Source organism: Arachis hypogaea, chromosome 2 (assembly GCF_003086295.3).
Source record: "Arachis hypogaea cultivar Tifrunner chromosome 2, arahy.Tifrunner.gnm2.J5K5, whole genome shotgun sequence".
NCBI classification, from domain to species: Eukaryota; Viridiplantae; Streptophyta; class Magnoliopsida; order Fabales; family Fabaceae; genus Arachis; species Arachis hypogaea.
Window position 1 is genome coordinate 102,535,852 of NC_092037.1, and position 23,033 is coordinate 102,558,884.

Below are 23,033 nucleotides of genomic sequence, written 5' to 3' on the forward strand. Positions count from 1 at the left end.
AAACACAATCTAATTGCACCCTAAAAATATTTTTGTGATTATTGTTCTTAATGTAAATTTATATAATTGGTGTACAAGAGCGTAACAAAGAGGGAATTTAATAGTATACATATATAGTATGTCGTATGAGGGGAAGGTAAAGTTAGGCATTGGAAGATTATTAATATTAGACTTAGAAGAAAGAATGAAAATTCAAAATTGAGAGTTAAGTAAAGGCAAACCAAAATCCAAAATTCAAAGGGTAGTCTTTGAGTTAGTTGGGGTTGGGGATCTTTTGTCTCAACATGGCTATTTAGGAATCATATTATTGCACTTATGACTTAGGTAACCTTCCATGTTTTAATGTCTATACCAATTGCATTCTGACTCAACAACATTGCTTGTAAATATCTCACTTTTCTAAGATATTTATTATTTATCTCAGCATTTGAAGTTTGAGCCCTACATTAATTTCTTCTATGTAGAGTAAATATATAATATATAGTTTGAAAACTTTATTCTAGGTGGTAACTCTTAGAAGGTTTAAACCTTCACTTTTTCCAAAGTATAGTTAATTAGTCTAACTTCATTAACCATATATAGAATCTAGATAATTCTAATCATATCTTGTTTCAATCTAGACAAAATTTTGACCTAATCATAAGACTTTTTAACATAAAATTTTACTAATTTTGGACTACAATTTAACCTAATACAAATAAGAATAAATTAGGCCGTTTGAAAAATTTAAAAAGTAATTTTTTTAGTTTTTAACTTATAAAAAATAGTAGTATTAATATCTGGTGTAATTTTCAAAATCAAATTGTGACTTTCTAAGAAGCTATTTAGGAGTTTATGGAGAAGTTAAAAAAATGACTTCTCTCCTAATACTACTATTTTTTAACATATTTTTATAAAATAAATATTTTTAAAATTAATATCCAAATATAAAATAACTTATTTATAAGTTATTTTTAATTTAGTTATTTATTGTTTAAACTATTTTTTCAAAAAAAACTTAATTAAGTTGTTTATCGAATTGATAGTGTAATTAACTTCCTTGCAAAATAAAATATTTAAACAAATTTAAATAATTAAACATATATTGTGGGGCTAAAGAAGACAAATAGAAGATAAGTTGAGTAAAGAGTTAGCTAGATCCGATCAAGGACACTGTTTGTTACTACTTCTCTCATATTATTATTATTATTATTATTATTATTATTATTATTATTATTATTATTATTATTATTATTATTATTATTATTGTGTTTATTATCATTATTCTCTTTTCATTCCAAAGACACAGAAAGAGAGAAGAAGGAAGAAAAAGACTGAGTCATCCAAAACCATATACTTTGGAACCAAAGCTTAAGAGAGAGAGAATAATAAGTCTTTTTTTTTAATTTATTTGTTTGTTTTATTTCCACTCCTTCTTCTTCTTCTTATTCTTTGTCCTTGCCTTTCATTCATTCATTCATCACTTTGTGTGACTTTGTTCTCATTCCTTTTCTCTTTCAACTTTCAAGGTACTCTCTCTCCTTCTCTCACTTTCTTATTCAATTGTATTTCTGTATTATTATGTAGTTAGTGATGATATTACTGATATCCTGTTCTTGATAATGTGCAATCACTAATCCTTATATAAATTCAATTATTCATTTATGAATGTATATGCTTGACTATATAGATTGGTATTCAGAGTTGTTGCTATTGATGGAAACAAAGCCATGGAACTGATCAGATAATTTTGTTATTGTTATTGTTATTGGGATTGAAGATTTGAAGTTGAGTGTGTGTTAGCAAATTCAGTTGCAATTTTAAACCATGTTCAAGTGCTCTTCTTAAATTGAGCTTAATAGTTCATAGTACTGTATCAAGTTTTCTGATGTTGTTTCATTTTTCTGATTCCGCTTCACTAGTCAAAAGGGCAAAGAATTTCAAGGGTCAATCTCTTCTTGTAGCTGTTGAGAATTAGGGTAACTTATAATAATTTGATTGAATAAGGAAAAGTTTTTCCTTTTTCTGGTAATTATGCATGTCTGGCCCTGTGGCCACAGTTGATAATTTGGATGGAGCAGTTATCTCTGCAGAGAGAACAAAGTCTCTTGATGCCATTTCCGAGGTAGACGTGTCGTCCTTATTGAGAAACGGCGAAAGCAGTGGTCATTCATCTGAGATAGTTGGGTTTAGAGTTGGGGAACTCTTGCTTCCTAATGGAGAGTCATATTCCGGGTCCCTTCTCGGCAACATGCCGGAGGGTAGGGGTAAGTATGTATGGTCAGATGGATGTGTATATGATGGTGAGTGGAGAAGGGGGATGAGGAATGGAAATGGAAGGTTACAATGGCCTTCTGGCACGGTTTATGAGGGCGAATTCTCCGGTGGCTATATCCATGGTACAGGAACATATATTGGTTCGGATAGTCTTACCTACAAAGGGCGGTGGCGATTGAATCTTAAGCATGGACTTGGTTATCAAGTTTATCCTAATGGAGACATCTTTGAAGGGTCTTGGATCCAAGGAACGCCGGAGGGGCCGGGGAAGTATACTTGGGCGAATGGGAATGTGTATTTAGGGAATATGAAAGGTGGGAAAATGTCAGGGAAAGGAACTTTGACATGGATCAATGGAGACTCATTTGAAGGAAGCTGGTTGGATGGTATGATGCATGGTCTTGGAGTTTATACTTGGAGTGACGGCGGCTGCTATGTTGGGACCTGGACGAGAGGTTTGAAAGACGGCAAAGGAACGTTTTATCCGAAAGGTAGCTGTCTTCCGTCGGCACAAGAGGTTTATCTGAATGCCTTGAGGAAAAGAGGACTATTGCCGGATTTGAGGAGGCAGAAACAGGCTCATATTCATCATGCTTCTTCGGTTGATATGGGAAATGTCAAGGTCAGTGGTGATAATCAGAGTTCTAGCCTTGTTTCGTCCGATAAGCTTGCCAAAGGGAGTCTATTAAACATTGAACAATCGCGCAGCAAGAATATCTCTCTCGAAAGGCGATGGAGTCTTGAGGTGTCTATTGAGAAAGTAATAGCCCATGATTCAACAGATTCTATATTGGAAGGTAGTGAAAAGATCCCCATTTTGGAGCGCGAGTATATGCAAGGTGTATTAATAAGTGAGGTAGTTTTAAATAACAGCTTTTCGAATTTGTCTAGAAGGGCAAAACGGCTGCAGAAGAAGCTCGCCAGAGAGATTAAAAGACCCGGTGAAGCCATCATTAAAGGTCACCGGAGCTATGATCTGATGCTTAGTCTGCAGCTTGGAATAAGGTACAATGCATAATCATGACCCTTCTTCAAATTATAATAATTATTTACTCTAAAATTATCTGCAGTGGATTTCTATATGTAATGTAAAATTTGGCTTCAATATTTCTAGGTATACTGTGGGAAAGATTACCCCGATACAGAGGCGAGAAGTTCGAGCATCGGATTTCGGTCCTAGAGCAAGTTTTTGGATGAATTTTCCTAAAGAAGGTTCTCAGCTAACTCCTCCTCATCAATCTGATGACTTCAAATGGAAAGATTATTGCCCAATGGTGTTCAGGTTAGTAGTACTTTCACTACTTTGTATGATTATTTCTATTTCATCCGAATTTCAATTATATTCTTCTCCAAGGAACTGAATTTTTGGTCCACTATCATAGTGTTTCTTACTTTTTCATAATCTTCTGTTGATTATAGAAAAGAAACTTACACTCTGAATTGTATGCATATGATCTCATATATCCATGTCAAAATTACAATGCCTAGTTAAGATGGAATGATTATTCAGCATAACCTCATAATCATGTAATTATTTATCAAAATTTATGCAGAAACTTGAGAGAGTTGTTCAAGATTGATGCTGCTGACTATATGATGTCGATTTGCGGAAATGATGCTCTGAGGGAACTATCATCTCCGGGGAAAAGTGGTAGTGTCTTTTTCCTGTCTCAGGATGATCGTTTCATGATCAAGACGCTTCGAAGATCTGAAGTAAAGGTATGCTTATTTTACTTATATCTTGTTAATTACCATTTTTCCATAGGCTTACATACACAAGTTTTAGGCCTTAAAGATAATAATCATATCATCATTATCAAAAATTGGTATGTAGGTTCTTCTAAGAATGCTTCCGGACTATCATCATCACGTGAAGTCATACGATAATACCCTCATCACGAAATTCTTCGGTCTGCACCGGATTATACCTTCGAGTGGTCAAAAGGTATCGTGATCTGAATTGCCAAATGCATCAAATATTTGAACCTTTATCTACATTTCCTTTAATAGAGAGGCTAAAATTTATATATAACTGTCTGTTTCTGCAGTTTCGCTTTGTTGTGATGGGAAATATGTTTTGTACAGAGCTAAGGATCCATAGGAGATTCGATTTGAAAGGTTCATCCCTCGGACGCTCTTCGGACAAGATAGAAATCGATGAGAATACAACTTTGAAAGATTTGGATCTCAACTACTGCTTCTATTTGGAACCTTCTTGGCGCCAGTCTTTGCTAAAGTAAGGGAAAGAAGTTGCACCTATGTTCATTCATTCATTCATTTTTTTTATCTTCTCAAAATATTCTGCAGGCAGATTGAGATCGACAGCAAGTTCTTGGAAGCACAGCATATAATGGATTACAGCCTTCTACTCGGCGTTCATTATCGAGCTCCACAGCATCTCCGTCCTCTCACATCATACAACCGTAGCATAACTGCTGATGGATTAGCAAGTCTTGCTGAGGAAGGTTAGTATGAGATGTGATCTTGAAAGTTATGATATGTTAAAAAGGATTAATATATCTGAGTTTTGTCTTTTAGTTAATAGTCAAAATAGTTCCTGAAATAGTTCCCAAAAGATCAACATGAGTCAATTTAGTCCCGAAAGATCAAATGTCTCAAATTGAATCATATTGGTCCTTTCATAAGTTAGATATGACACATGGCATAATCATTTTGCGACACATCATCATCTAATATTGCATGTTTCAGGGATCAATTTGAGCCGTTTGATCTTTCGAGGACTAAATTGATGAACATATTCTTCTTGTTTGTACTAAAATTGTTTATTTGAAAACATTCAAAATGTTGAATTGACAGATCCTCTAGAGGATGAAGTATCAAGCTATCCCCAAAGCCTTGTTTTGGTCCCTAGGGGATCAGATGATAACAGTGTTGTTGTAGGATCACACATCAGAGGTAGTCGACTGCGCGCTTCGGCTGCCGGCGATGAGGAGGTGGATCTGCTTCTTCCAGGCACAGCAAGGTATGGTTCCTTCTAATCTTCATAACTTCATATTATAGTTCTCCAGCTAACATCATTGCACAGCCGAATCGGCCGCAACGTCACGCCTATTCACATAACAGTTAGGACTATATGGTTAAACTAGAATTGTTGAAACACCACCATTGATTGTTAAGCAGACTACAAATCCAGTTAGGAGTAAACATGCCAGCAAGGGCAGAGCAAATTCCAGGAAAGGAAGAGATGCAAACATTTCATGAAGCTTATGATGTGGTGCTCTACCTGGGCATAATTGACATTTTACAGGACTACAACATGTCCAAGAAAATTGAACATGCCTACAAATCGATTCAGTTCGATTCGATTTCAATCTCGGCCGTTGATCCCGGATTCTACTCCCGTCGCTTCTTGGACTTCATTCAGAAAGTGTTCCCACCAAATGAAACTCTAGCTGGTTGATTTTCAACCAAGTCATTGTTTGTTTAGTCCAAAAATTTGAACATTGTCACATATTTTGTTTTTGTGCATTTTGTCTATAAATTTTATATGGTTGGTGGCCACATAGGTATTGTATTCATAGATAGCTTTGTGACTCAAATCTAATGCCTTGAAGCTTGAATCATGAAATGGATAATATTGGATCATTTTTATCCTCCATGATTTTTTTTTTACGTATTTTCCAACCCAACAAACCAACGACTAATTCACCGCAATTTGAGTTTTATTTAAGGGTCTGTTGTTGGTTAAAAAGTTACTGTATACACAAGATGAAATTCAAATTCCAGATCTCAGACATCTACTTAACAGATGAATGAGCTAATTATTCACCAAACTCGTTGTTTAAATAAATTATCATAGCATTCTCGTTTGATTCTTTTAAAATTAGAATTATTAATGACTTAATTAAGGACAAGAACCCGGCATTAAGGAGAATATCGCAGAAAGTTAGGAACTTCAAAGTTAGAATTAATTATGTGTTACATGATGGCTATGTGCATTATTATTATTGCAAGTTTATTTTAAACACCAAGCATCTTATCTTGGGTTTGGTTAGGTGTATGTTAAGGATCAAATGACCTTCAAATATACAAGGATCCATTTCCTCTATAGTTGATTTATTATAAAATAAAATCTCTATTAAAAAGTATGAAGTAACTAATTTTTTATATATTGTTTTAATTTTTGTACCTTGATTTTACAATATTAGCCAATTAACTTATTCCATGTATAATAATTCATATATATGGTGATTATTAGTCAAGTACTTTCATGGTTTATATGATGCAAGTTATCTTTTCATATGCAATGATGCAAATAACATCATTAGAAAATAAAATATGCATTTGCTCGAATAATTTCTAAGCTGAAAAAAGAAAGAAAGTTGAGACAGAGGAAAGGAGAGAAAGAAAAGAATAGAATAGAACTCAAGCAAAGTTAGCCTTTTTTTTTTTTTGGCTTCTGTCTCACTCAACTCTCTCATACCAAACAACAAACAACATTAAAATTCTTTGTTAAACATTTATAAAACAACATTAAAATTCTTTGTTAAACATTTATATATTTTATCATCTTTAATTTCTAGTGTAATCTCCACCATAATATTTCAACTCTTACTTTTCATCTTTAAATCATGTTAGACATTTAATTGAAAAAAAAATGTGAATGATTTTAACAAATTTATACATGTTCTCAAAACTTTCGTAGTTACACATTCTTAGTTTATATTAGAGTATGCATAAACTACAAATAAAGAACATACAAAAACTTCTATTCTAATTAATATTGCTAAGAGCCTTTATCATTCATTGCTGTATGATACCTTTTCTTCTTTCTTTTTCTCTCCCTTTCTTTCTTTCTTCACTTAAATAGGTTCCTTTGGCATTGTACTTTCTATTTATTTATTTATTTATATATATAGAATCATTCATTAGAGAAAGAGGAGGGAGGAGGTACTTCATTATCAGCATCATAAGATCATTCACAGAGTTTATTTGAGAGAATGATGAGTTTATCTTCAGGTCAAATCAGTAGTAGCTATGATCTCTCATTCAAGATCTTGTTGATTGGTGATTCAGCTGTTGGAAAAAGTAGCTTACTTCTAAGCTTCATCTCTAACTCTACTGAAGAACTTGCCCCCACAATTGGTAATTCTCTCATTTGAGATATACTAAGGATGCAATTGTTTTTGTATTTTTATTTTGTTTTTATTTTTTATTTTGTCTGTTTTTATAATTTTATGAAAGAAACAAGAAAAATAGAAGGTGTCCTTAGACAGTGTCTTATGGTTTATTAATAACTATTTTACTATTTTGTTCCTTGTATTGCATTGCATTTGTCATTAAATTTTAGAATTGATGCTTATTCTATCATATTTCTCATATTAATTTGTATTTCATTTAATTTCCCTTGTTTTTATGTTATGAAGGTGTTGATTTTAAGATCAAACAGCTCATAGTTGGTGGGAAGAGATTGAAACTAACAATTTGGGATACCGGTAAAATTTATAATCAATTCATTTGCTTCCAAGCTCTTTTTCTTCTCTTTTTTTTTCCCCTTTGATAGTAACATTACAACTATTGTAGCTGGACAGGAAAGGTTTAGAACACTAACAAGTTCTTACTATAGAGGAGCTCAAGGGATCATTCTTGGTATGCTAAATTATGTAAATGTGATTGTTTTAATTTTTTCTCCTAGAGACATGTCTTTGCTATTTGCAAATTGCATTGAAACTTCTTTGTGGAACAAAATCCCTCATGACATTTGTTGTTACAGTTATAGAATTCTTTTGCTATATATATTTGTTTTCAGTTTATGATGTCACCAGGAGAGAAAGCTTCACAAATTTATCAGAAGTATGGTCCAAGGAGGTAGAACTCTATTCTACTAATCAGGATTGTGTGAAGTTACTAGTTGGAAATAAAGTTGACAGAGTAAGTTCTTGTGTTATAATTAATATTGTTCTTGAATATAGTGAAGACATACCATGATATTTATGTTATGTATATTGTATATTAATTTTCTTTGATGCTTTGTATAATTGTATCTCTCTATGATTAGGTTTCTGAAAGGGCTGTGAGCAGAGACGAGGGTTCAGCTCTTGCTAAAGAGTTGGGATGTTTGTTTTTTGAATGTAGTGCCAAAACTAGAGAAAATGTGGAAAGCTGTTTTGAAGAGCTTGCACTAAAGGTAGGTAGATTTTTCACTTTAATTTTCTTTTTATTTAATGGACAAGAAGAAGAAATTCAAATTGTAGATAAATTGTTACCTTATAGCTAATATAAATCATTTAACATATCATAGATAATGGATGCTCCTAGTCTTCTGGAAGAAGGATCAAGCACAGTAAAAAGGAATATTCTCAAGCAAAAACAGGAACCTCAAGCATCCCAACAAAGTGGTGGTTGTTGCTCTTGAAATGTTTGTTCTAATTGCTGCCAATGTCTTTTGGCTGCTTAATTACTTGTATCTATCACTAGTTCACTAATGAAAATTTGAAACAATAATACCTAATAGCTTGTGTATATATTTATTTCTTTGACTTATGTTTAAGGGGATTTAGCCTATGTTACAACCATTAAAGAGGTAATTATTTAGCCGTTAATCACAAGTGATTCTCTGTTAAATCATTTCTGAATGTCAATCAACAGCCATATAAAATTAGTATACAATAATCCAGATGTTTTGGCCCTAAAGCAAAATTGGCAAAAAGAAAACTGAATATTTCTACCAATCACAATACTAAGGCTATCATATTAAGCTTCCATGGGAATGGTGGTAGATTCCAACAGCCTCCTAGCATCTGTGCCTGGATCAGGTAACTCTGGCGGGCACTACCAAAGAAAACAATCCTCAGAATTTGATGAAAACTAGAAAAGGTTTATTATTATGTATTAGATTCCTTTAAAATTTACATACCTTTCCATATAAGTTTTGCTTGGTGGGGGAAGCACCATGAGACAGCAACAACCTAATTACATCAACATGCTCACCTCTTGCTGCATGATGAAGAGGCTGCAAAAAATAGTCACAATCACAAGATCATGATGATAGAAAAAGATCAGGTGAAGTTCATAAGGATAAAAATCAGAAAAATCTCAATCTATAGGTGGCTTGAGACTACGAAAATTTGAGTATGAAATCGATAAATACTCACCGTGTCACCCTCGGAATCAACTGATTCCAGCATCCTTTTTATGATCTCTGCATCACCAGCTCTGTTCAATAGCAGTTGGACTATCTGTGTATATCCTGATATGATCATCGACATGCAAAAGAAAAAAAAAATCACAAATTGTGCAACAACATTCATTTTAGCTTTGAGATGCGAGCGGAAACTACCTCCAGCACAAGCATCGTGCAAAGGAAGCGCACCGTCTTCATCGTTGGCCTCCAAGTTCGCTCCTCTATCTAGAAGTAGCTGCAATTTGTTAAGCAAGATCAATCATCCGGTATCCATGGGAATAATCATGCTGCATAATTTGAGCATATGAAAGTGATAATAAGCAATGGAAACAAACCTGGGCGCATTCCAAATGGCCATACAAACAGGTCAAATGTAATGCTGTATCCCCATCCTCGACTGGCTCATCGATACTACCTTGCAAGTTATCTGGAAATCATGCAGTACAAGGGTAAGAATTAAGCAGAAAGAACACCCTATGTTCTAGTGAAAAAAGAGTGCAAAACCATAGCAGACAGGGTGCAATAGCTTTCAGTAAACATGCATGTCTTCATGGCCACAATATAATCACGGCGGAGAATGTGAAACCTCCCCCCCCCCCCCCACAAAAAAAATTCAATCTCTAAGGAACCATGATTATTGGTCCCATCTCCCATGGTTTTAAACTATAGTCAATAACCAAACACAGTAAGGAAGCAATCATATATGTGGCAGAATCAACCACATTTTCTCTCAATTTCATTATTCAAGAAGAAACCATAATCTAAAATAATGATATGACCAAAACTTTGGCTTCTCTTAAGGATCAAGGTGAAGCTTTTAGCATCTTTCATAAACTAATATATACCCGCAAACAAGTTTCTTACAATGAATTTGAGAGGTTTAGGCTAGTATCAGATTCAGATTCAGGTGCCACAAAAATTTACTTGCAGAAAATTTAACGAATAAAATTACGAACAATAATTTCATACAAGTTCAGCTGAAAATAGGGTTTGAGCTTTAGCAAAGGCAGCTCAATATACATGCAGAAAAGAACAATTTGGAAAGTATAAAAGAAAACATAAAATTGAAGAGAGTGAGAGAGAGAGAGAGAGGAGGACCTAGGGCGATGCGGAGGGCGGAGAGGTCGCCGAGCTGGGCGGCGGCGGAGAGGTCACGGAGGTGAGGAGGAGTGTCGGATTCATGTTCGATGAGTCCTTCTTCTTCGAAAAGGTTGTTATCTTCGTCATCTTCGTTTATGCCGTTGCGCCTCCCCGGAACCGCCATTGATTCCTTTCTCTCTTCTTATTCCTCCTCCTCTTTCTTCTTCTTCTTCTTCTTCCTGTCCCTTTTTGGCGGCGCCTCTATTTTCTAACAGTGAGATTTTTGTTTTGGAAATGCTAACCGATATTGGGCCTTTAAACGGCCCATTGGGCCCATCAAACTTCCTATCTTCTTCTAGTATAATATACTGTCTGAGGTTTAAATTTAATTTATACTTGTTTATTTTAGCAGCTGAGGTATTCACAATCCAAATGGAGGCGGCTAAAGCAAAAGGAAATATAACAGGTCTAAAGATAGCTCCAACAGCTCCGGCACTCACTCACTTGCTGTTCGCAGATGATTGCATCATATTTGCAAAGGCGAATGAGGAGGAGATATATCAGATTATAACTGTGCTCAACGAATACACGGAGGCATCCGGACAAAGGATCAACATGAATAAGTCAGGAATTTCCTTTGGTAGCCAAGTGCCGATACAAACGAGGGTCAACATTGAAGAAATTTTAGGAATGAAAACATGGGACACGCCAGGGAAATACTTGGGGTTACCAGCCATATGGGGAAGATCTCACAACAAAGCTTTAGCATGGATTGAAGAGAAGATCATGAATAAACTAGAGGGTTGGAAGGAAAGATTGTTGAACCAAGCAGGCAAAGAAACACTAATAAAGTCAGTAATTCAGGCAATGCCATCATACATCATGAATGTCATAAAGCTTCCTAAGAGTTTTTGTAGAAGAATCTGCGCAAAAGTTGCTAAATTCTGGTGGGCAGCATCGGGGAAGGAACGGGGCATCCATTGGAAGAAATGGGACAGCATTACTGATAGTAAAGGTGAAGGGGGTTTGGGGTTTAAAGACCTTGAAAAACAGAATACAGCCTACCTTGCAAAACAAGCATGGAGAGCATTAAAGAACCCGAATGCAATTTGGGTAAAAATCTTGAAATCGATATATTTCCCGGACGGCAACTTCTGGACAGCGACGAGTAGAAAGGGCGCATCATGGGTCTGGAGAAGCATTTTACATGGAAGAGAGCTATTAAAGGAAGGGGCAAAGTGGAGTATAGGAGATGGATCCAAAGTTAGCATCTGGAGGGATAATTGGATCGCAGGGAGGAGCGGGCCTCTCAGCAAAAATAGTACAGATAACTCGAGGGTCAGGGATCTCATTGTAAATGGGGAAGGATGGAACAAACGGAAGATTGAAAGTGAATTCTCCCAAGAAATCAGTAAAGAGATTCTCAGCACCCCGGTTAGTGTAATGAACAAAGAAGACAACCTATATTGGCCATGGAGGGAGGATGGAATTTACTCAGTTAGAACGGGATATTACGTGGCAAGAAAGGCAGAGCAGAACATGAAACACAGGGGTCCATCAACAAGTGATAATAAAAAGGAGATATGGAAGGAGGTGTGGAGGATGGAAGTCCCGCAGAAGATCAAAATGTTCCTTTGGAGAGCGTGTCATGATATATTACCAGTAGGTTCGAACTTATATAAGAGGAAGCTGGTACCAGATCCAGTTTGTCAGATATGCTTAAGAAGTGCAGAGACAGCAGAACACGCATTACTACTATGTGATTGGGCTAGGGCGACATGGTTCGGTGCGGAATGTCAGTGTACTCCAACAGCTATGACAGTTAGCTCAATCGGGAATTGGATAGTTGAATGCATAAAGAAGTTGAGAGCAGCAGGGGGAGAGGACCAGGAAAGGAGAATAAGCAAGCTGGGATTTCTAATGTGGGAGATATGGAAAACAAGGAACAACAAGCTATTCCAAAAACAGGATGTAAATCCTACATGGACTATTTACAAGGCAGCAGCACTAGAGGCAATATATTGGAAGCTAGCAGAAAAGCAGCAAACACAAAAAATAGAAGCAAAAAGGAACAATACCAACCTGGTGAAATGGAGACCCCCTCCTGCAAACTGGCTGAAAGCAAATGTTGATGCAGCTTTTCGGAAGGAGACCGGAACGGGGGCAATAGCTGTGGTTATCAGAGACTACAAAGGAAAAATTATATTAGGTTTTACAGGAAAGATTCAAGCTAAATCTAGTATTGTGGCAGAAGCTCAGGCAATAAGGCAAGCGCTAATTATTGTAAACAACCTACAAATGGGCAGAACTCTAGTAGAATCGGATAATTTGAAGCTAATTCAATCAATTAAATCTAAGACAGATTTAGGGGAGGCTATGGCTATAATCCAGGATATTCAAATTTTGATGGAGAGTTTACCTGAGAAAGGTATAACTTGGACCCCCAGAAATGGAAATTGTCTAGCAGATGCAGTAGCTAAAGCAGCAGAAGCAGGAACATTACAAGCGAATTGGAGCTTTAAACCACCTGCTGACATACAAGGCATCATAAAAAAAGAGATTCAAATGTGAAGTCAGAATCACAAAGCAGTAAGGAAGATTGAATTTAGGCGAAGTGAAGTTTGAACCTGTTAATGGAGCAAGTATGACAGATTTCAACCAGATCATCAACGATCTGAGACAGAAGATCCACATGCAACCCAAGACGACGCTGTTACGGAGTATATGTTACGAGATCATGAGGCAGAGAAAGACAAAGGCGGCAGTGATCTATGGAGACCAAGGAATCCAGGTTTAGGGTAAGGAAAGTGGCGACGCTGAGATACCACTTGAAACTCCAAAAGGAATTGATGTGGGGAAATTTGAATGCCTTCATCTGCTGAGGGGAAGAAGAGCAATCGATCCCGTTCCTGCCACGGGGACAAGGCAGAACGAAAGTGGCTCAGCTTGGTAAATCTCCCGCGAAAGTGGCTCAGGGTGCACCAGTAACCATGCACCGGTCAGTTTAGCTCCTTGGAGACCTGAGGAAGACAATCATTGACAAGGAAAGGCCAGCATCGAGCTTCTCACAATAATTGACTGGGAGAGTTACAAGAGGGATAATGGGGAGCGGTTGCTGATGCCTGGTCGCTTCGGCGGAGACAAGGTGGACTGACGGCACTTCGGAAGGGTGGTCAGCAACATGCAGAAGCCTGCTCGTCTAGTTGCAGAGCAGAAATCACGAAGGAGAAAGAGGCAAGGGTGGGTTTCAGTTAGGTATTAGGGATCGGGTCAGAGAGTTAACGGGTCGGTTTGGGTAGGGCATGGATCTCTGTAATGGATCCGGGCTGGTCTGTTGGCCTGGGTCCCGTCCAAAAAAAAAAAAATTTAATTTATACTTGCAGCATCTATTAATCAGTAATAAATTTTTAAATAAAATTTAAATTTATAATAAATTAATTACTGATTTATTAAATTAAAAATATTATAAAAATAAAAAATATTTTTTTAATTATTTATAATATCTTTTAATCTAATAGGCCGAAAAAATATATTTTCTTTTATTACTTGCAAATACTTTTACTAAAAAAAAATTGCCTTAATTAGTGATCTCGAATAATGAGTTAGAGTTATAAAAAAAACGAAAAACCTCAATAAATTCCTACCATTTCAGTTAGTTTAGATTGAGTTAATTAGACTTCTAATAATATTCTTTGTGTTAAACACAAAAGTGAAATTATATCTAGTAGAATAATATTTTTGTGATTTCATATGAAGTAGAATATTACTCTTACTATATATAAGAACATCCCTATTATTGGTGAAAGCTATTACCATGATTAGATTGACAATTAGATGTCAACGAAAAATGTTGGGGATATCCAAAAAGGTAAATATTTAGAGAGAAAAAGTAACTACACAAAGTGGTGAATAATGAATCTTAAATACTAACAATAAAGAGCATGTCAACAAAGAAAACTTAAAATCTAAGCCATTTATTATAAGCTACTAACACTGAATAAAAGGATTCAATTTGAATGAATGAAAAAAGAATAATAGATAAAAAATAAAATAATTGACTAATAAATTCAGTAATGACAATCCACCAAAGAAGGTGCAGAAGAAGAGAAGACAATAACTTTCTCCCTTATTTGAAATGGGAACTTAGATGATTCTCTTTGATCATGATCTTCCGGTGATGCTGGAAGATTCAAATCCAGCTTCAAAAAATGATTCCTTGGTTTCTTGTTTTTGTCACCTTCATCAAAATTTCTATGCCTTCTCATATGACCCCCTAATGCTTGGCCGGATGAGAATCCAGCACCACAAATAGAACATTCATGTAGCTTGCATTTTCTACTATTATTAGCACTATTATTATTAGTACTAATTCTTTTTGTTATTATTGTGGTATTTGATGATGATACTTGCAACGAGAGCATGGTGCTTGTTGTTTTTGTTGTTGTTGTTGTTGTGTTGAGGTCCTCTAATTCATGATCATGGTCATAAGCATTATTATTATTTCTCTTTGATTTGTTGTTTGGTAATAATAATTTCTTGTGGCTAGCTCTATGTCCACCAAGTGCTTGAGATGAAGGGAATGATTTGTTACACGTCTTGCATTGGTAGATATTCTTTTTCTCATGATGATCATCATGATGTGATGATGGTGCTGATGATGATGATGATGCTTTATTATGATGATGATGATGGTGGTGGTGTCCTTGTGCCAATAGAATGAGACAATAAGCCATGTTTTCATCATCTAATGTTGTGCTAGTAGTTGCACTATTACTAGTAGTTGGTGGTGGCATCATCATCATGTTGTTGTTGTTTCTTTTGAGGATGATTGGTGCAAATTCAAGTGGTGGTGGTGGTGATGGCGAAGGCGAATAAGGCGGCCGCGGCCGCTTGCTTCGTTTGCCTTTAACAAGAAGTTGATGTTGTTGTTCCTCTAATTGAACCTCCTCCATCTTGTTGATGTGTGAAACTTGTTGTATAGTGAGTGATCACACAAATATTAATTATATTTGAAGAAGAATAAGAAGAAGAATAGGAGAAAGAGGGTGTTGGTGTTGTTGAATATGGAAGAGAGAGTGGGATGTTAATAAATATATGGAAGCTAAGGGTTTCAAGTTTGAAGTAGTGGATGCAAATTGCATGAGAATAAAGAATAAACCCTGGTTTTAGCTTTGCCAAACTTGCTTTTCCAACCTTGCAAGTTATATATATAGAAAATAGTGTGTCTTATACAGTTGTGTTAATAATTGTATGTGTAGTGTGTATAAGGGAATAGAAACCTAGCTTGCACTATTTTTATAGGGTAAATTTAGTTACATACATCACATGGCTGCGTTTGTTTACGAGAACAGGATAGGATAAGACATTGATAAATAGAGATACAAAATTTTGTGTTCTTATATTTTGTTTGGTGATAAACTAGAACAAATTATGAAAATCTAATTTATTCTCATTTTTTTCATTCTAAAAATTTGAGATGAAAAATATAATAATAAAAAAATATAATTATAAAAAATTAACAAAAATAATAAAAAAATGAAAAATAAGTTGTGTCTCTTGTTAGTGTCTCCGTGTCCTTCCTATTATGATGGACACAAAATACACTAATTCAATATTTCTGGACACACTGTTTCTATTCATATCTCCTCTGTCAAATATGATTTTGTGTCTTTGTGTCGTCCATATCTCAGTGTCCTGTCTCTGTAAACAAACGCAACATATATACACTTGAATTTAATTGGTAGGTGTCCAAAAAGAAAAGGATTATTAAATTTGATGAGTATGTGTGAGAATTTTGTTAAGTAAAATTATACTGAGATTCGGTTGGTTTTTGAAGCAAACTTGTTACTTTTCCTCTAAGGTACTATCTACTATTTTGAAGAGTTGGTTTTGCAAGCCTGGAACCACGGAATATTCAACTTCCTAATAAAATTAAACCTTTTTTTTTTAATGTTCATTTACTAATTTTTATCTAGTTTAATTTGGTTTTGCTTTTCTTGCTGGTTTTATTTTTCATCACTAAATTTTAACTAACTTGGCTTGTGGTACCAAGCTAGCTAGCTAGCTAGCTATTAGTTAGTACAGCTTAATTTGATTAATTTTGGACCCAATCCAATTAACAATTAACAAAGTCCAAGTGTGGAAACTATGGGTTGGACATGATCCTTATGACTTGTGACATGAGATTATGTTGTATTATTAATTATAGTTATAGTAGCTATGTTAATTAAATATTATAAATAGAGTGCTAGTGGTTATGTTCATATAGTTCACACACTTGCTATAATGAGGGAATTCATGTGAAGTTGACCCAACTACTTATATATTTTGCAAATTATATTCACATTTTAATTTTAATTGGACAAAACTCCAACAATTGCGCCGCATATACATCACCAATTGATTTGATTCATGATTCATATATCATATAGTCTTATTATTGTTCCCAATCATTTGGTGTTGGTAAAAAGCACATTTTATGTGCTGAAAATTTGATTAATATAAGTCTTTACTATTATCTATTACATTTTTTTCTTCTTATGAAATCAAATTACCCATATTCATATGGAAAAAGTTTTTTTTTAATGAAAAAAGTTGTAAAATAATAAATAAAAAATTAATTATCATTCATTTTTATAACTTTATTATTATAGGTAAATTTTACTATTTTAATTCAAAATAACATTTTTGGGTATCTAGTAGCTCAAAGATGATTTGAAACTTTTTTTTTTTTTACTAATTTTAATTTTTCATTTTAGAGTAACTTGACCCATTAGTATAAATAAATATACATAATAAGTTAAGTAGCAAACCGTGTTGAAGTTGTGGCAAAGCTATAAGCCTAATAACAATGGAATAACCAGCCATATTATTAAAAGAAATAATTTGTTAAACAAGGAACCAACAATAATAATAATTAATTCAAGAAAATACAATAAAAAAAAAGCTGGGGAATATGGGTATGTATCTATATATTGATGCATCATGCATGGGTTTTAGGGTTCCATAGTGGCATAATATAATATATAGAATATAGTAATATAGAGTACATAGAGCATGCAAATAAAAAAGATCATTGGATAGAAAATGAGAGATTCTTAGCGTAAGGAATTTATTAAGTTATATGAATGGAGAGGTTGTGAGGGGCGCGTATTAGTGTCTCAAAGAAAAGTATCAACCTCTTCACTGCTAGCTTTAATTTTTTTTTCTTCTTTTTTTGTTGTTGAATATATAATTTAGACACTTGAAAAATTATGTGCAAATAAATATTTGGTAGTTTTAATTCCATTATTAACAGTAAATATGATTAGGAAGTCATGTCAATTATTGGTTAGATTCAAAAGAAGGGTGATGAAGAGTTATATATTAAGATACATGAGAACAATAGTTTGCAAAGAATTAACAACGTTGTGGCTGTAGTTTAGTGGTAAGAATTCCACGTTGTGGCCGTGGAGACCTGGGCTCGAATCCCAGCAGCCACATTTTCATTTTGTAATAGAGTCTAGTAACTATTTAAATTATTATATTTATAATTATATTTATAACATGTTTAATTTATTATACATTTATATATTATTCATGTATTATTATTATTTAATAAATATTTTATATTTAAAATGTTATTTATTATTTATTTTAATTAACCTATAATTTTATTTTTATGTAATAGAATCTAGTAACTATTTAAATTATTATATTTATAATTATATTTATAACATGTTTAATTTATTATACATTTATATATTATTCATGTATTATTATTATTTAATAAATATTTTATATTTAAAATGTTATTTATTATTTATTTTAATTAACCTATAATTTTATTTTTATGTTATGTTATCGTTGGTTTTTGAAGATATTATTAAGATTTGTTATGTCATTGTTAATTATTTAAAATTTGATATTGAGACTTGTTATATGTATTTAATTTTTTTAATTTACAAAATCGCAAATCCAATCCAATCCAAATTGCTTGAAATTGGATCGGATCGGATCGGATTTTTTTAAAAACATCATCCAATCCAAACCGCACCGCAAGTAAAATTAGTATTCGGATCGGATGAGTTTTTTACTCAAAATCGATCCAAACCGCACCGCAAACACCCCTACTAGTAACTATACTCACCAAAAAAAAAAAGAATTTAGCAAGAGAAAGTCTTCATAAACACAGTATTTTTAAGATGATTTTGCCTTCTAAAAAAATCCTTTCTTTTTTCACTAACCTTCAATTTCCAACCTTACAAAATATTATAAAATCATCCTTTTGTCAATAAATAATAATTTTAAGACGATTTTGCCTTCTAAAAAAATCCTTTCCTCCCCCACTAATCCTCAACTCCCATTCTGACTTCATCATCATAACCAAGCTTCTTTCTCTCTCTCTTTCTTTCAGTATCCTTCTCTTCCTCATCACTAACTCCTAACTCCTAATTCCCTTCATCATTATAACCGAATCTCTTTCTCTCTCTCTTTATCCCAAACTCTTACTCTCCCTCACCACTAACCCTATTCATCTTCTTATCATCACCATCACCATCACCATTATCATAGAAACAAAGATTGAATCATACACAAATTAAAGAATCACAAAATGAAGAGACTTCATCTAATAGAAGCTTTTTCAAAAGCTTGAACCATAGGCGATCATTGCTACTGTCGGAGGAGGAGCCGCAACAGATGGTGGCGGCATTGCGAACGACGCGGTGGAGGAGGGAGACGTCGATGAGTTGTTACCGATCCAGTCTTCATTCTGCCTAAAAATGCGGTAGCTGTCGAAAACAGTTCCACGGTGGAATTAATTGGAAGCGTTTTTTGAAAATAATGTTACGAGATTAAGAAATGAGGGATCGACTCTGGAAGGGGGCTGTTACGAACAGAAAGGGGATGCCAATAGAGGAAAAAACGAAAAGATTTTGACTAAGGCATGGTACTGTTTGTGGATTTCAATTTGTTATTCATTCTTTTATTTTTTTAATTTTTTTTATTCTGTATATTTTTCTTTGATTTACTTTCTTTTTGTCTGTGTTGTTATTGTTGATTTTGGACAGAGTTAAGGTTAGACTTGTGATGACTTTATTGCAGTAAAAAAAGAAATGGTTAAGGCAGTGGTGTGATGGAGGTGGGATGAGTGTTGATGGTGGAAAGTAAATGGCAGAGACAAAAAATGAAAGGAGAAGACACTATGGCTCTCTTTCTCTCTTCTTCGTTCTTCCTTTTTTTCATTTTTTTTAATTTTTGAAGAACATATGCATGAGTTCTTTCTTTTTAATTTTTTTTAATTTATGTTGTTGCTGGATTGTTAATTTATTTCATGATTAGATTTATGTGTAACGATGGTGATTATGATGAGACAGATTTATTTTGTTGTTATGGTGGTTCATGGTGATGATGATGAGGCAGTGGTGAAGGTAGAGAGAATTCTTTATTTTTGTTCAAGGATAAAATTATCTAAAAAATATTGTTTATGAATAAAAGGATGATTTTATAACGTTTTGTAACGTTGAGGATAATTTTAATAACAAAAAAAGGATGGGGACAATTTTGATTTTCATCCTCCCAGACCTTAAAGACGAAAAAAGTATTTAACCCTTATTTTAATTGGAGAAGCCATGGCGTTATTGGAGGTGGGTGACAGCACTGCTAGGGTTGCTAGAGGGAGGGTCATGGCACTGTTGGGGCTAGGGGGGGGGGGGAAAGGGGGTCCGGCGCTACTAGGGTTTGGTAGTGGATAAGAGATGGTTAAACTTTGAAATTGAAGGGTAAAAATTTTTTGTTACTAAAATTTAGGAGGTGTTTCTTATTTTTTAATCCACTGTGAGCTAGTAAATCAGTCAATTAAACACATTGTTAAGATTTTTTATTATTTTTTAGTGGACTTCTTTTAGCAAATATGTCAAATTTGATGTAAATAAATTATGTTTTATATTAAGTGAATTTTAGTTTTTCAATTATTATATTTTAGAGTATATCAATAAGATTTAGGATTTTAATAAATTTAAAATTTAAAATTTTGGATTTAAATTTCAAATGTGTCGTATTTCTTATTTTTTTTTTCGAAACGTATTAGTATTCATAATTCATCAAATAACATCTTTTTGCAATATCTTGTTATGTATTATATATTAATAATAAAATAGGAAAAAAATTCTACAAGTAATGTATTGAATGATTAATCCCTTGAATACAACAGTAATTATATATATGCCAACATGAACAATAGTTTATACAAATCAATTACGTAGTGAATCTATTCCTTGCGTTTTGGGTTATAAAATTGGATTCCTCTTCCATTCAGTGGCTGTGTAGGTCTGGCATTCTTCTCTGCATGCTGCCATAAAAAGAGCATATAAAAAAATATTATAATCATAAAAAAATATAAAGTAATACACTTAATTAAACTATTTAATTTATTTATTTATTTATTGGTTGGGTTGCATTAATAGTGCAATAAGAATACTTACATCATGGACTGCCTCTCTTAGTAAATTGATTTGCTCCCTAGACACAGTTCCTACCTAATAATCATGGAAATAAATAAGTGTTCAAATTAATCACATGATAAAGAATCATATAATAATGTCAATCATAGGGTTTTGATGAATAATTAATGGTACCTTTTTGTTAATGGTCCAAATGACACCTTCAGTACAAGGAGGAACAGTGAGGGAACCCATGTATCTGTAATATTTCTTGCCACCAAATTTGATATCTGAAGGATCAAACACTCCTATGTTCTTTTCTTCTTCTTTATCCACTAAGGATTTTATGTAATTTGACAACTACAAATAATAGTTTCAACCACATTTAATTAATCAAAATCAATTTCAATTTTTTATTTAATAAAATATAGACAAGATTCACAAGAAAAGTTTTTTTTTTTTTCTGGATCAAGAGCAATTATTTTGTGTTGACTTACCTTAGAAAGTATAGGGTTGGGCCTTCCAATCTTGAACAGAAGCCCAACAACAGCAACCTTGGTCTTTCCATTTGACTCTGGGCTTTCATGAACCATGTGAAGCTCCATGTCATACCTAAAATTTCCATGACCAAAAAAAAAAATCTAATATGTTAATTAAAGAAAAAAAAAAGAATAGTTTCTTTTTAATATTTTTTGACAAAAAATATTTAGACAAAATAAGAGTGACCGGTCCTGATAATTATTTCGAAAGGATTACGAGATTTTTGACAAAAAAAATATCCAGCCTGGTCTCTAATCTTTTTTTTGGAATTAATTAGTCCTTGTGCCAATAAAAAACAACATTAATTTTTTTTATACAGGATCTAATCAGTCTCATAAAAGTAAAGCTCAAAAATTATGTTGGATATTTTTTTGTCAATGACTTCATTGTTTTTCGAGATAATTGTCAAAAGCCGTTTAAAATTTTTTCTCAACAAAATAATATATAAGTAAATAAAGATTTTTCGAGAAGAAATATTGAACCTTCTGCCATTGATGGTGTGTTCTGAAGGTGAGTGCCAATGACATTGTTTTAGAAATAATTGAGTGCCATTGATGTCTATTGACCCTGCATCTCCAATCCATCTCAGCTGCACCATAAACAAACATTTTAGATCTTAATCAAGCTTATTATTAGCTGTGTCCAACTGTTTATATTATCAATAACCATCATATTCAATTACTAATAATTAATATATCTTAATATTAGATATTTTTTCTGTTTTTACAATATCTCCAAATCTTACAGATTGAAGACTAATCTGTCATCGATTTGAACTCTATTTAAAAGTCTGACCAATAGATTGTTATATATACACGATGAAATTCGATCATTCGACACTTAGTTAAACAAACAAATAAAAACAAAGAAGATTAAGATGAGTAACGATGATTAATTACCGAAATATCATGTCCTCTATTAACAAGAGTGGCATTGTGAGGTTTATAATTCTTCCTTAGAACTCCCAAGTTTGGAACCACAGTCACCCTTTTATTTGACAAATCAATGGGAGATTGCATTTCTCCATTCTTGCATGCTTCCCATTCTTTATTCAATTCACCCCAATGTGAAGGACCCTTCTCACTCCCTTTTATGTAATCAAACTCTCTCTCATTCTCTACACAAACAAACACACATCATTAATTAATTAAAAATACAACAACATCACTCAAATTATTTAGAAAAAACAAGTAATTTGGAGTTGATTGATATTGTGCTTACCAACTTCCTCCGCTGAAGTCCGAATTTTTGTTGAATGGATGAGAAAGACGGTTACTAGTATTAGCAAAATTCGTTGGGAAATTTTGATCCGGCTTTGGTGCTTCATCATCATGTTGATGAAGATTATTGGGACTAGCTAGAGAAAAAGAAAACTATGAATAAATTAATTAATTAATTAAAAGTAGATGATGGATTGATGAAAGAGGGTGATGATTCTCATAATGGAAGGAATGCGTGTGTGTGTGTATATATATATATATATATATATATATATATATATATATATAAAAGCGAGACTTTAATTAGATTGGTTTTGAGATTTGGTCAAGGGAAACTAGGAAGGTTCCTAGTTCCTAGATTGTTGAAATTTT

At 33.6% G+C, this 23,033-nt stretch overlaps 5 protein-coding genes, 1 long non-coding RNA gene and 1 other non-coding gene across 8 annotated transcripts; 4 read left to right on the forward strand and 3 right to left on the reverse strand.

Moving 5' to 3' along the window:
- Window positions 1-1,241: 1,241 nt before the first annotated feature.
- On the forward strand, window positions 1,242-5,873 carry LOC112759714 (phosphatidylinositol 4-phosphate 5-kinase 9-like). 2 transcript variants are annotated; one of them, XM_025808063.3, is made up of 9 exons: window positions 1,242-1,508; window positions 1,902-3,261; window positions 3,371-3,538; window positions 3,810-3,975; window positions 4,091-4,201; window positions 4,305-4,492; window positions 4,564-4,721; window positions 5,074-5,239; window positions 5,398-5,873. In XM_025808063.3, the coding sequence occupies exons 2-9, from the start codon at window positions 2,018-2,020 to the stop codon at window positions 5,675-5,677; spliced, it is 2,481 nt and encodes an 826-aa protein (XP_025663848.1). In that variant the 5' UTR covers window positions 1,242-1,508; window positions 1,902-2,017; the 3' UTR covers window positions 5,678-5,873. The 2 variants fall into 2 exon arrangements, with proteins under 2 accessions (XP_025663848.1, XP_025663850.1); XM_025808065.3 differs by having other exon boundaries at window positions 1,268-1,508; window positions 1,670-3,261.
- Window positions 5,874-6,728: 855 nt separating this feature from the next.
- On the forward strand, window positions 6,729-8,728 carry LOC112759750 (ras-related protein RABC2a-like). Its single transcript, XM_025808066.3, has 6 exons — window positions 6,729-7,362; window positions 7,644-7,712; window positions 7,801-7,866; window positions 8,027-8,148; window positions 8,276-8,404; window positions 8,519-8,728. Exons 1-6 carry the CDS (start codon window positions 7,218-7,220, stop codon window positions 8,630-8,632), a joined length of 645 nt encoding a protein of 214 aa, XP_025663851.1. The 5' UTR covers window positions 6,729-7,217; the 3' UTR covers window positions 8,633-8,728.
- Window positions 8,729-8,807: 79 nt separating this feature from the next.
- LOC112759766 (uncharacterized) lies at window positions 8,808-10,836 on the reverse strand. The gene is made up of 6 exons (XM_025808067.3): window positions 10,499-10,836; window positions 9,736-9,827; window positions 9,557-9,635; window positions 9,372-9,466; window positions 9,134-9,229; window positions 8,808-9,048 (listed from the first exon to the last, which is right to left on the reverse strand). Exons 1-6 carry the CDS (start codon window positions 10,662-10,664, stop codon window positions 8,971-8,973), a joined length of 606 nt encoding a protein of 201 aa, XP_025663852.1. The 5' UTR covers window positions 10,665-10,836; the 3' UTR covers window positions 8,808-8,970.
- A 3,530-nt stretch (window positions 10,837-14,366) lies between these two features.
- On the reverse strand, window positions 14,367-15,722 carry LOC112759782 (zinc finger protein ZAT5-like). The gene has a single exon (XM_025808068.3). The coding sequence runs from the start codon at window positions 15,430-15,432 to the stop codon at window positions 14,548-14,550; it is 885 nt and encodes a 294-aa protein (XP_025663853.1). The 5' UTR covers window positions 15,433-15,722; the 3' UTR covers window positions 14,367-14,547.
- Window positions 15,723-17,889: 2,167 nt separating this feature from the next.
- On the forward strand, window positions 17,890-17,961 carry TRNAH-GUG (transfer RNA histidin (anticodon GUG)). The gene has a single exon. It is a non-coding gene; the product is annotated as a tRNA-His (tRNA).
- Window positions 17,962-18,751: 790 nt separating this feature from the next.
- LOC112720613 (uncharacterized) lies at window positions 18,752-19,813 on the forward strand. Its single transcript, XR_003162289.2, has 2 exons — window positions 18,752-19,409; window positions 19,531-19,813. It is a non-coding gene; the product is annotated as an uncharacterized lncRNA (long non-coding RNA).
- Window positions 19,814-20,627: 814 nt separating this feature from the next.
- Window positions 20,628-22,918, reverse strand: LOC112759840 (alpha carbonic anhydrase 7-like). Its single transcript, XM_025808072.2, has 7 exons — window positions 22,663-22,918; window positions 22,341-22,558; window positions 21,924-22,030; window positions 21,399-21,513; window positions 21,097-21,261; window positions 20,944-20,997; window positions 20,628-20,810 (listed from the first exon to the last, which is right to left on the reverse strand). Exons 1-7 carry the CDS (start codon window positions 22,772-22,774, stop codon window positions 20,730-20,732), a joined length of 852 nt encoding a protein of 283 aa, XP_025663857.1. The 5' UTR covers window positions 22,775-22,918; the 3' UTR covers window positions 20,628-20,729.
- Between the last annotated feature and the right edge of the window lie 115 nt (window positions 22,919-23,033).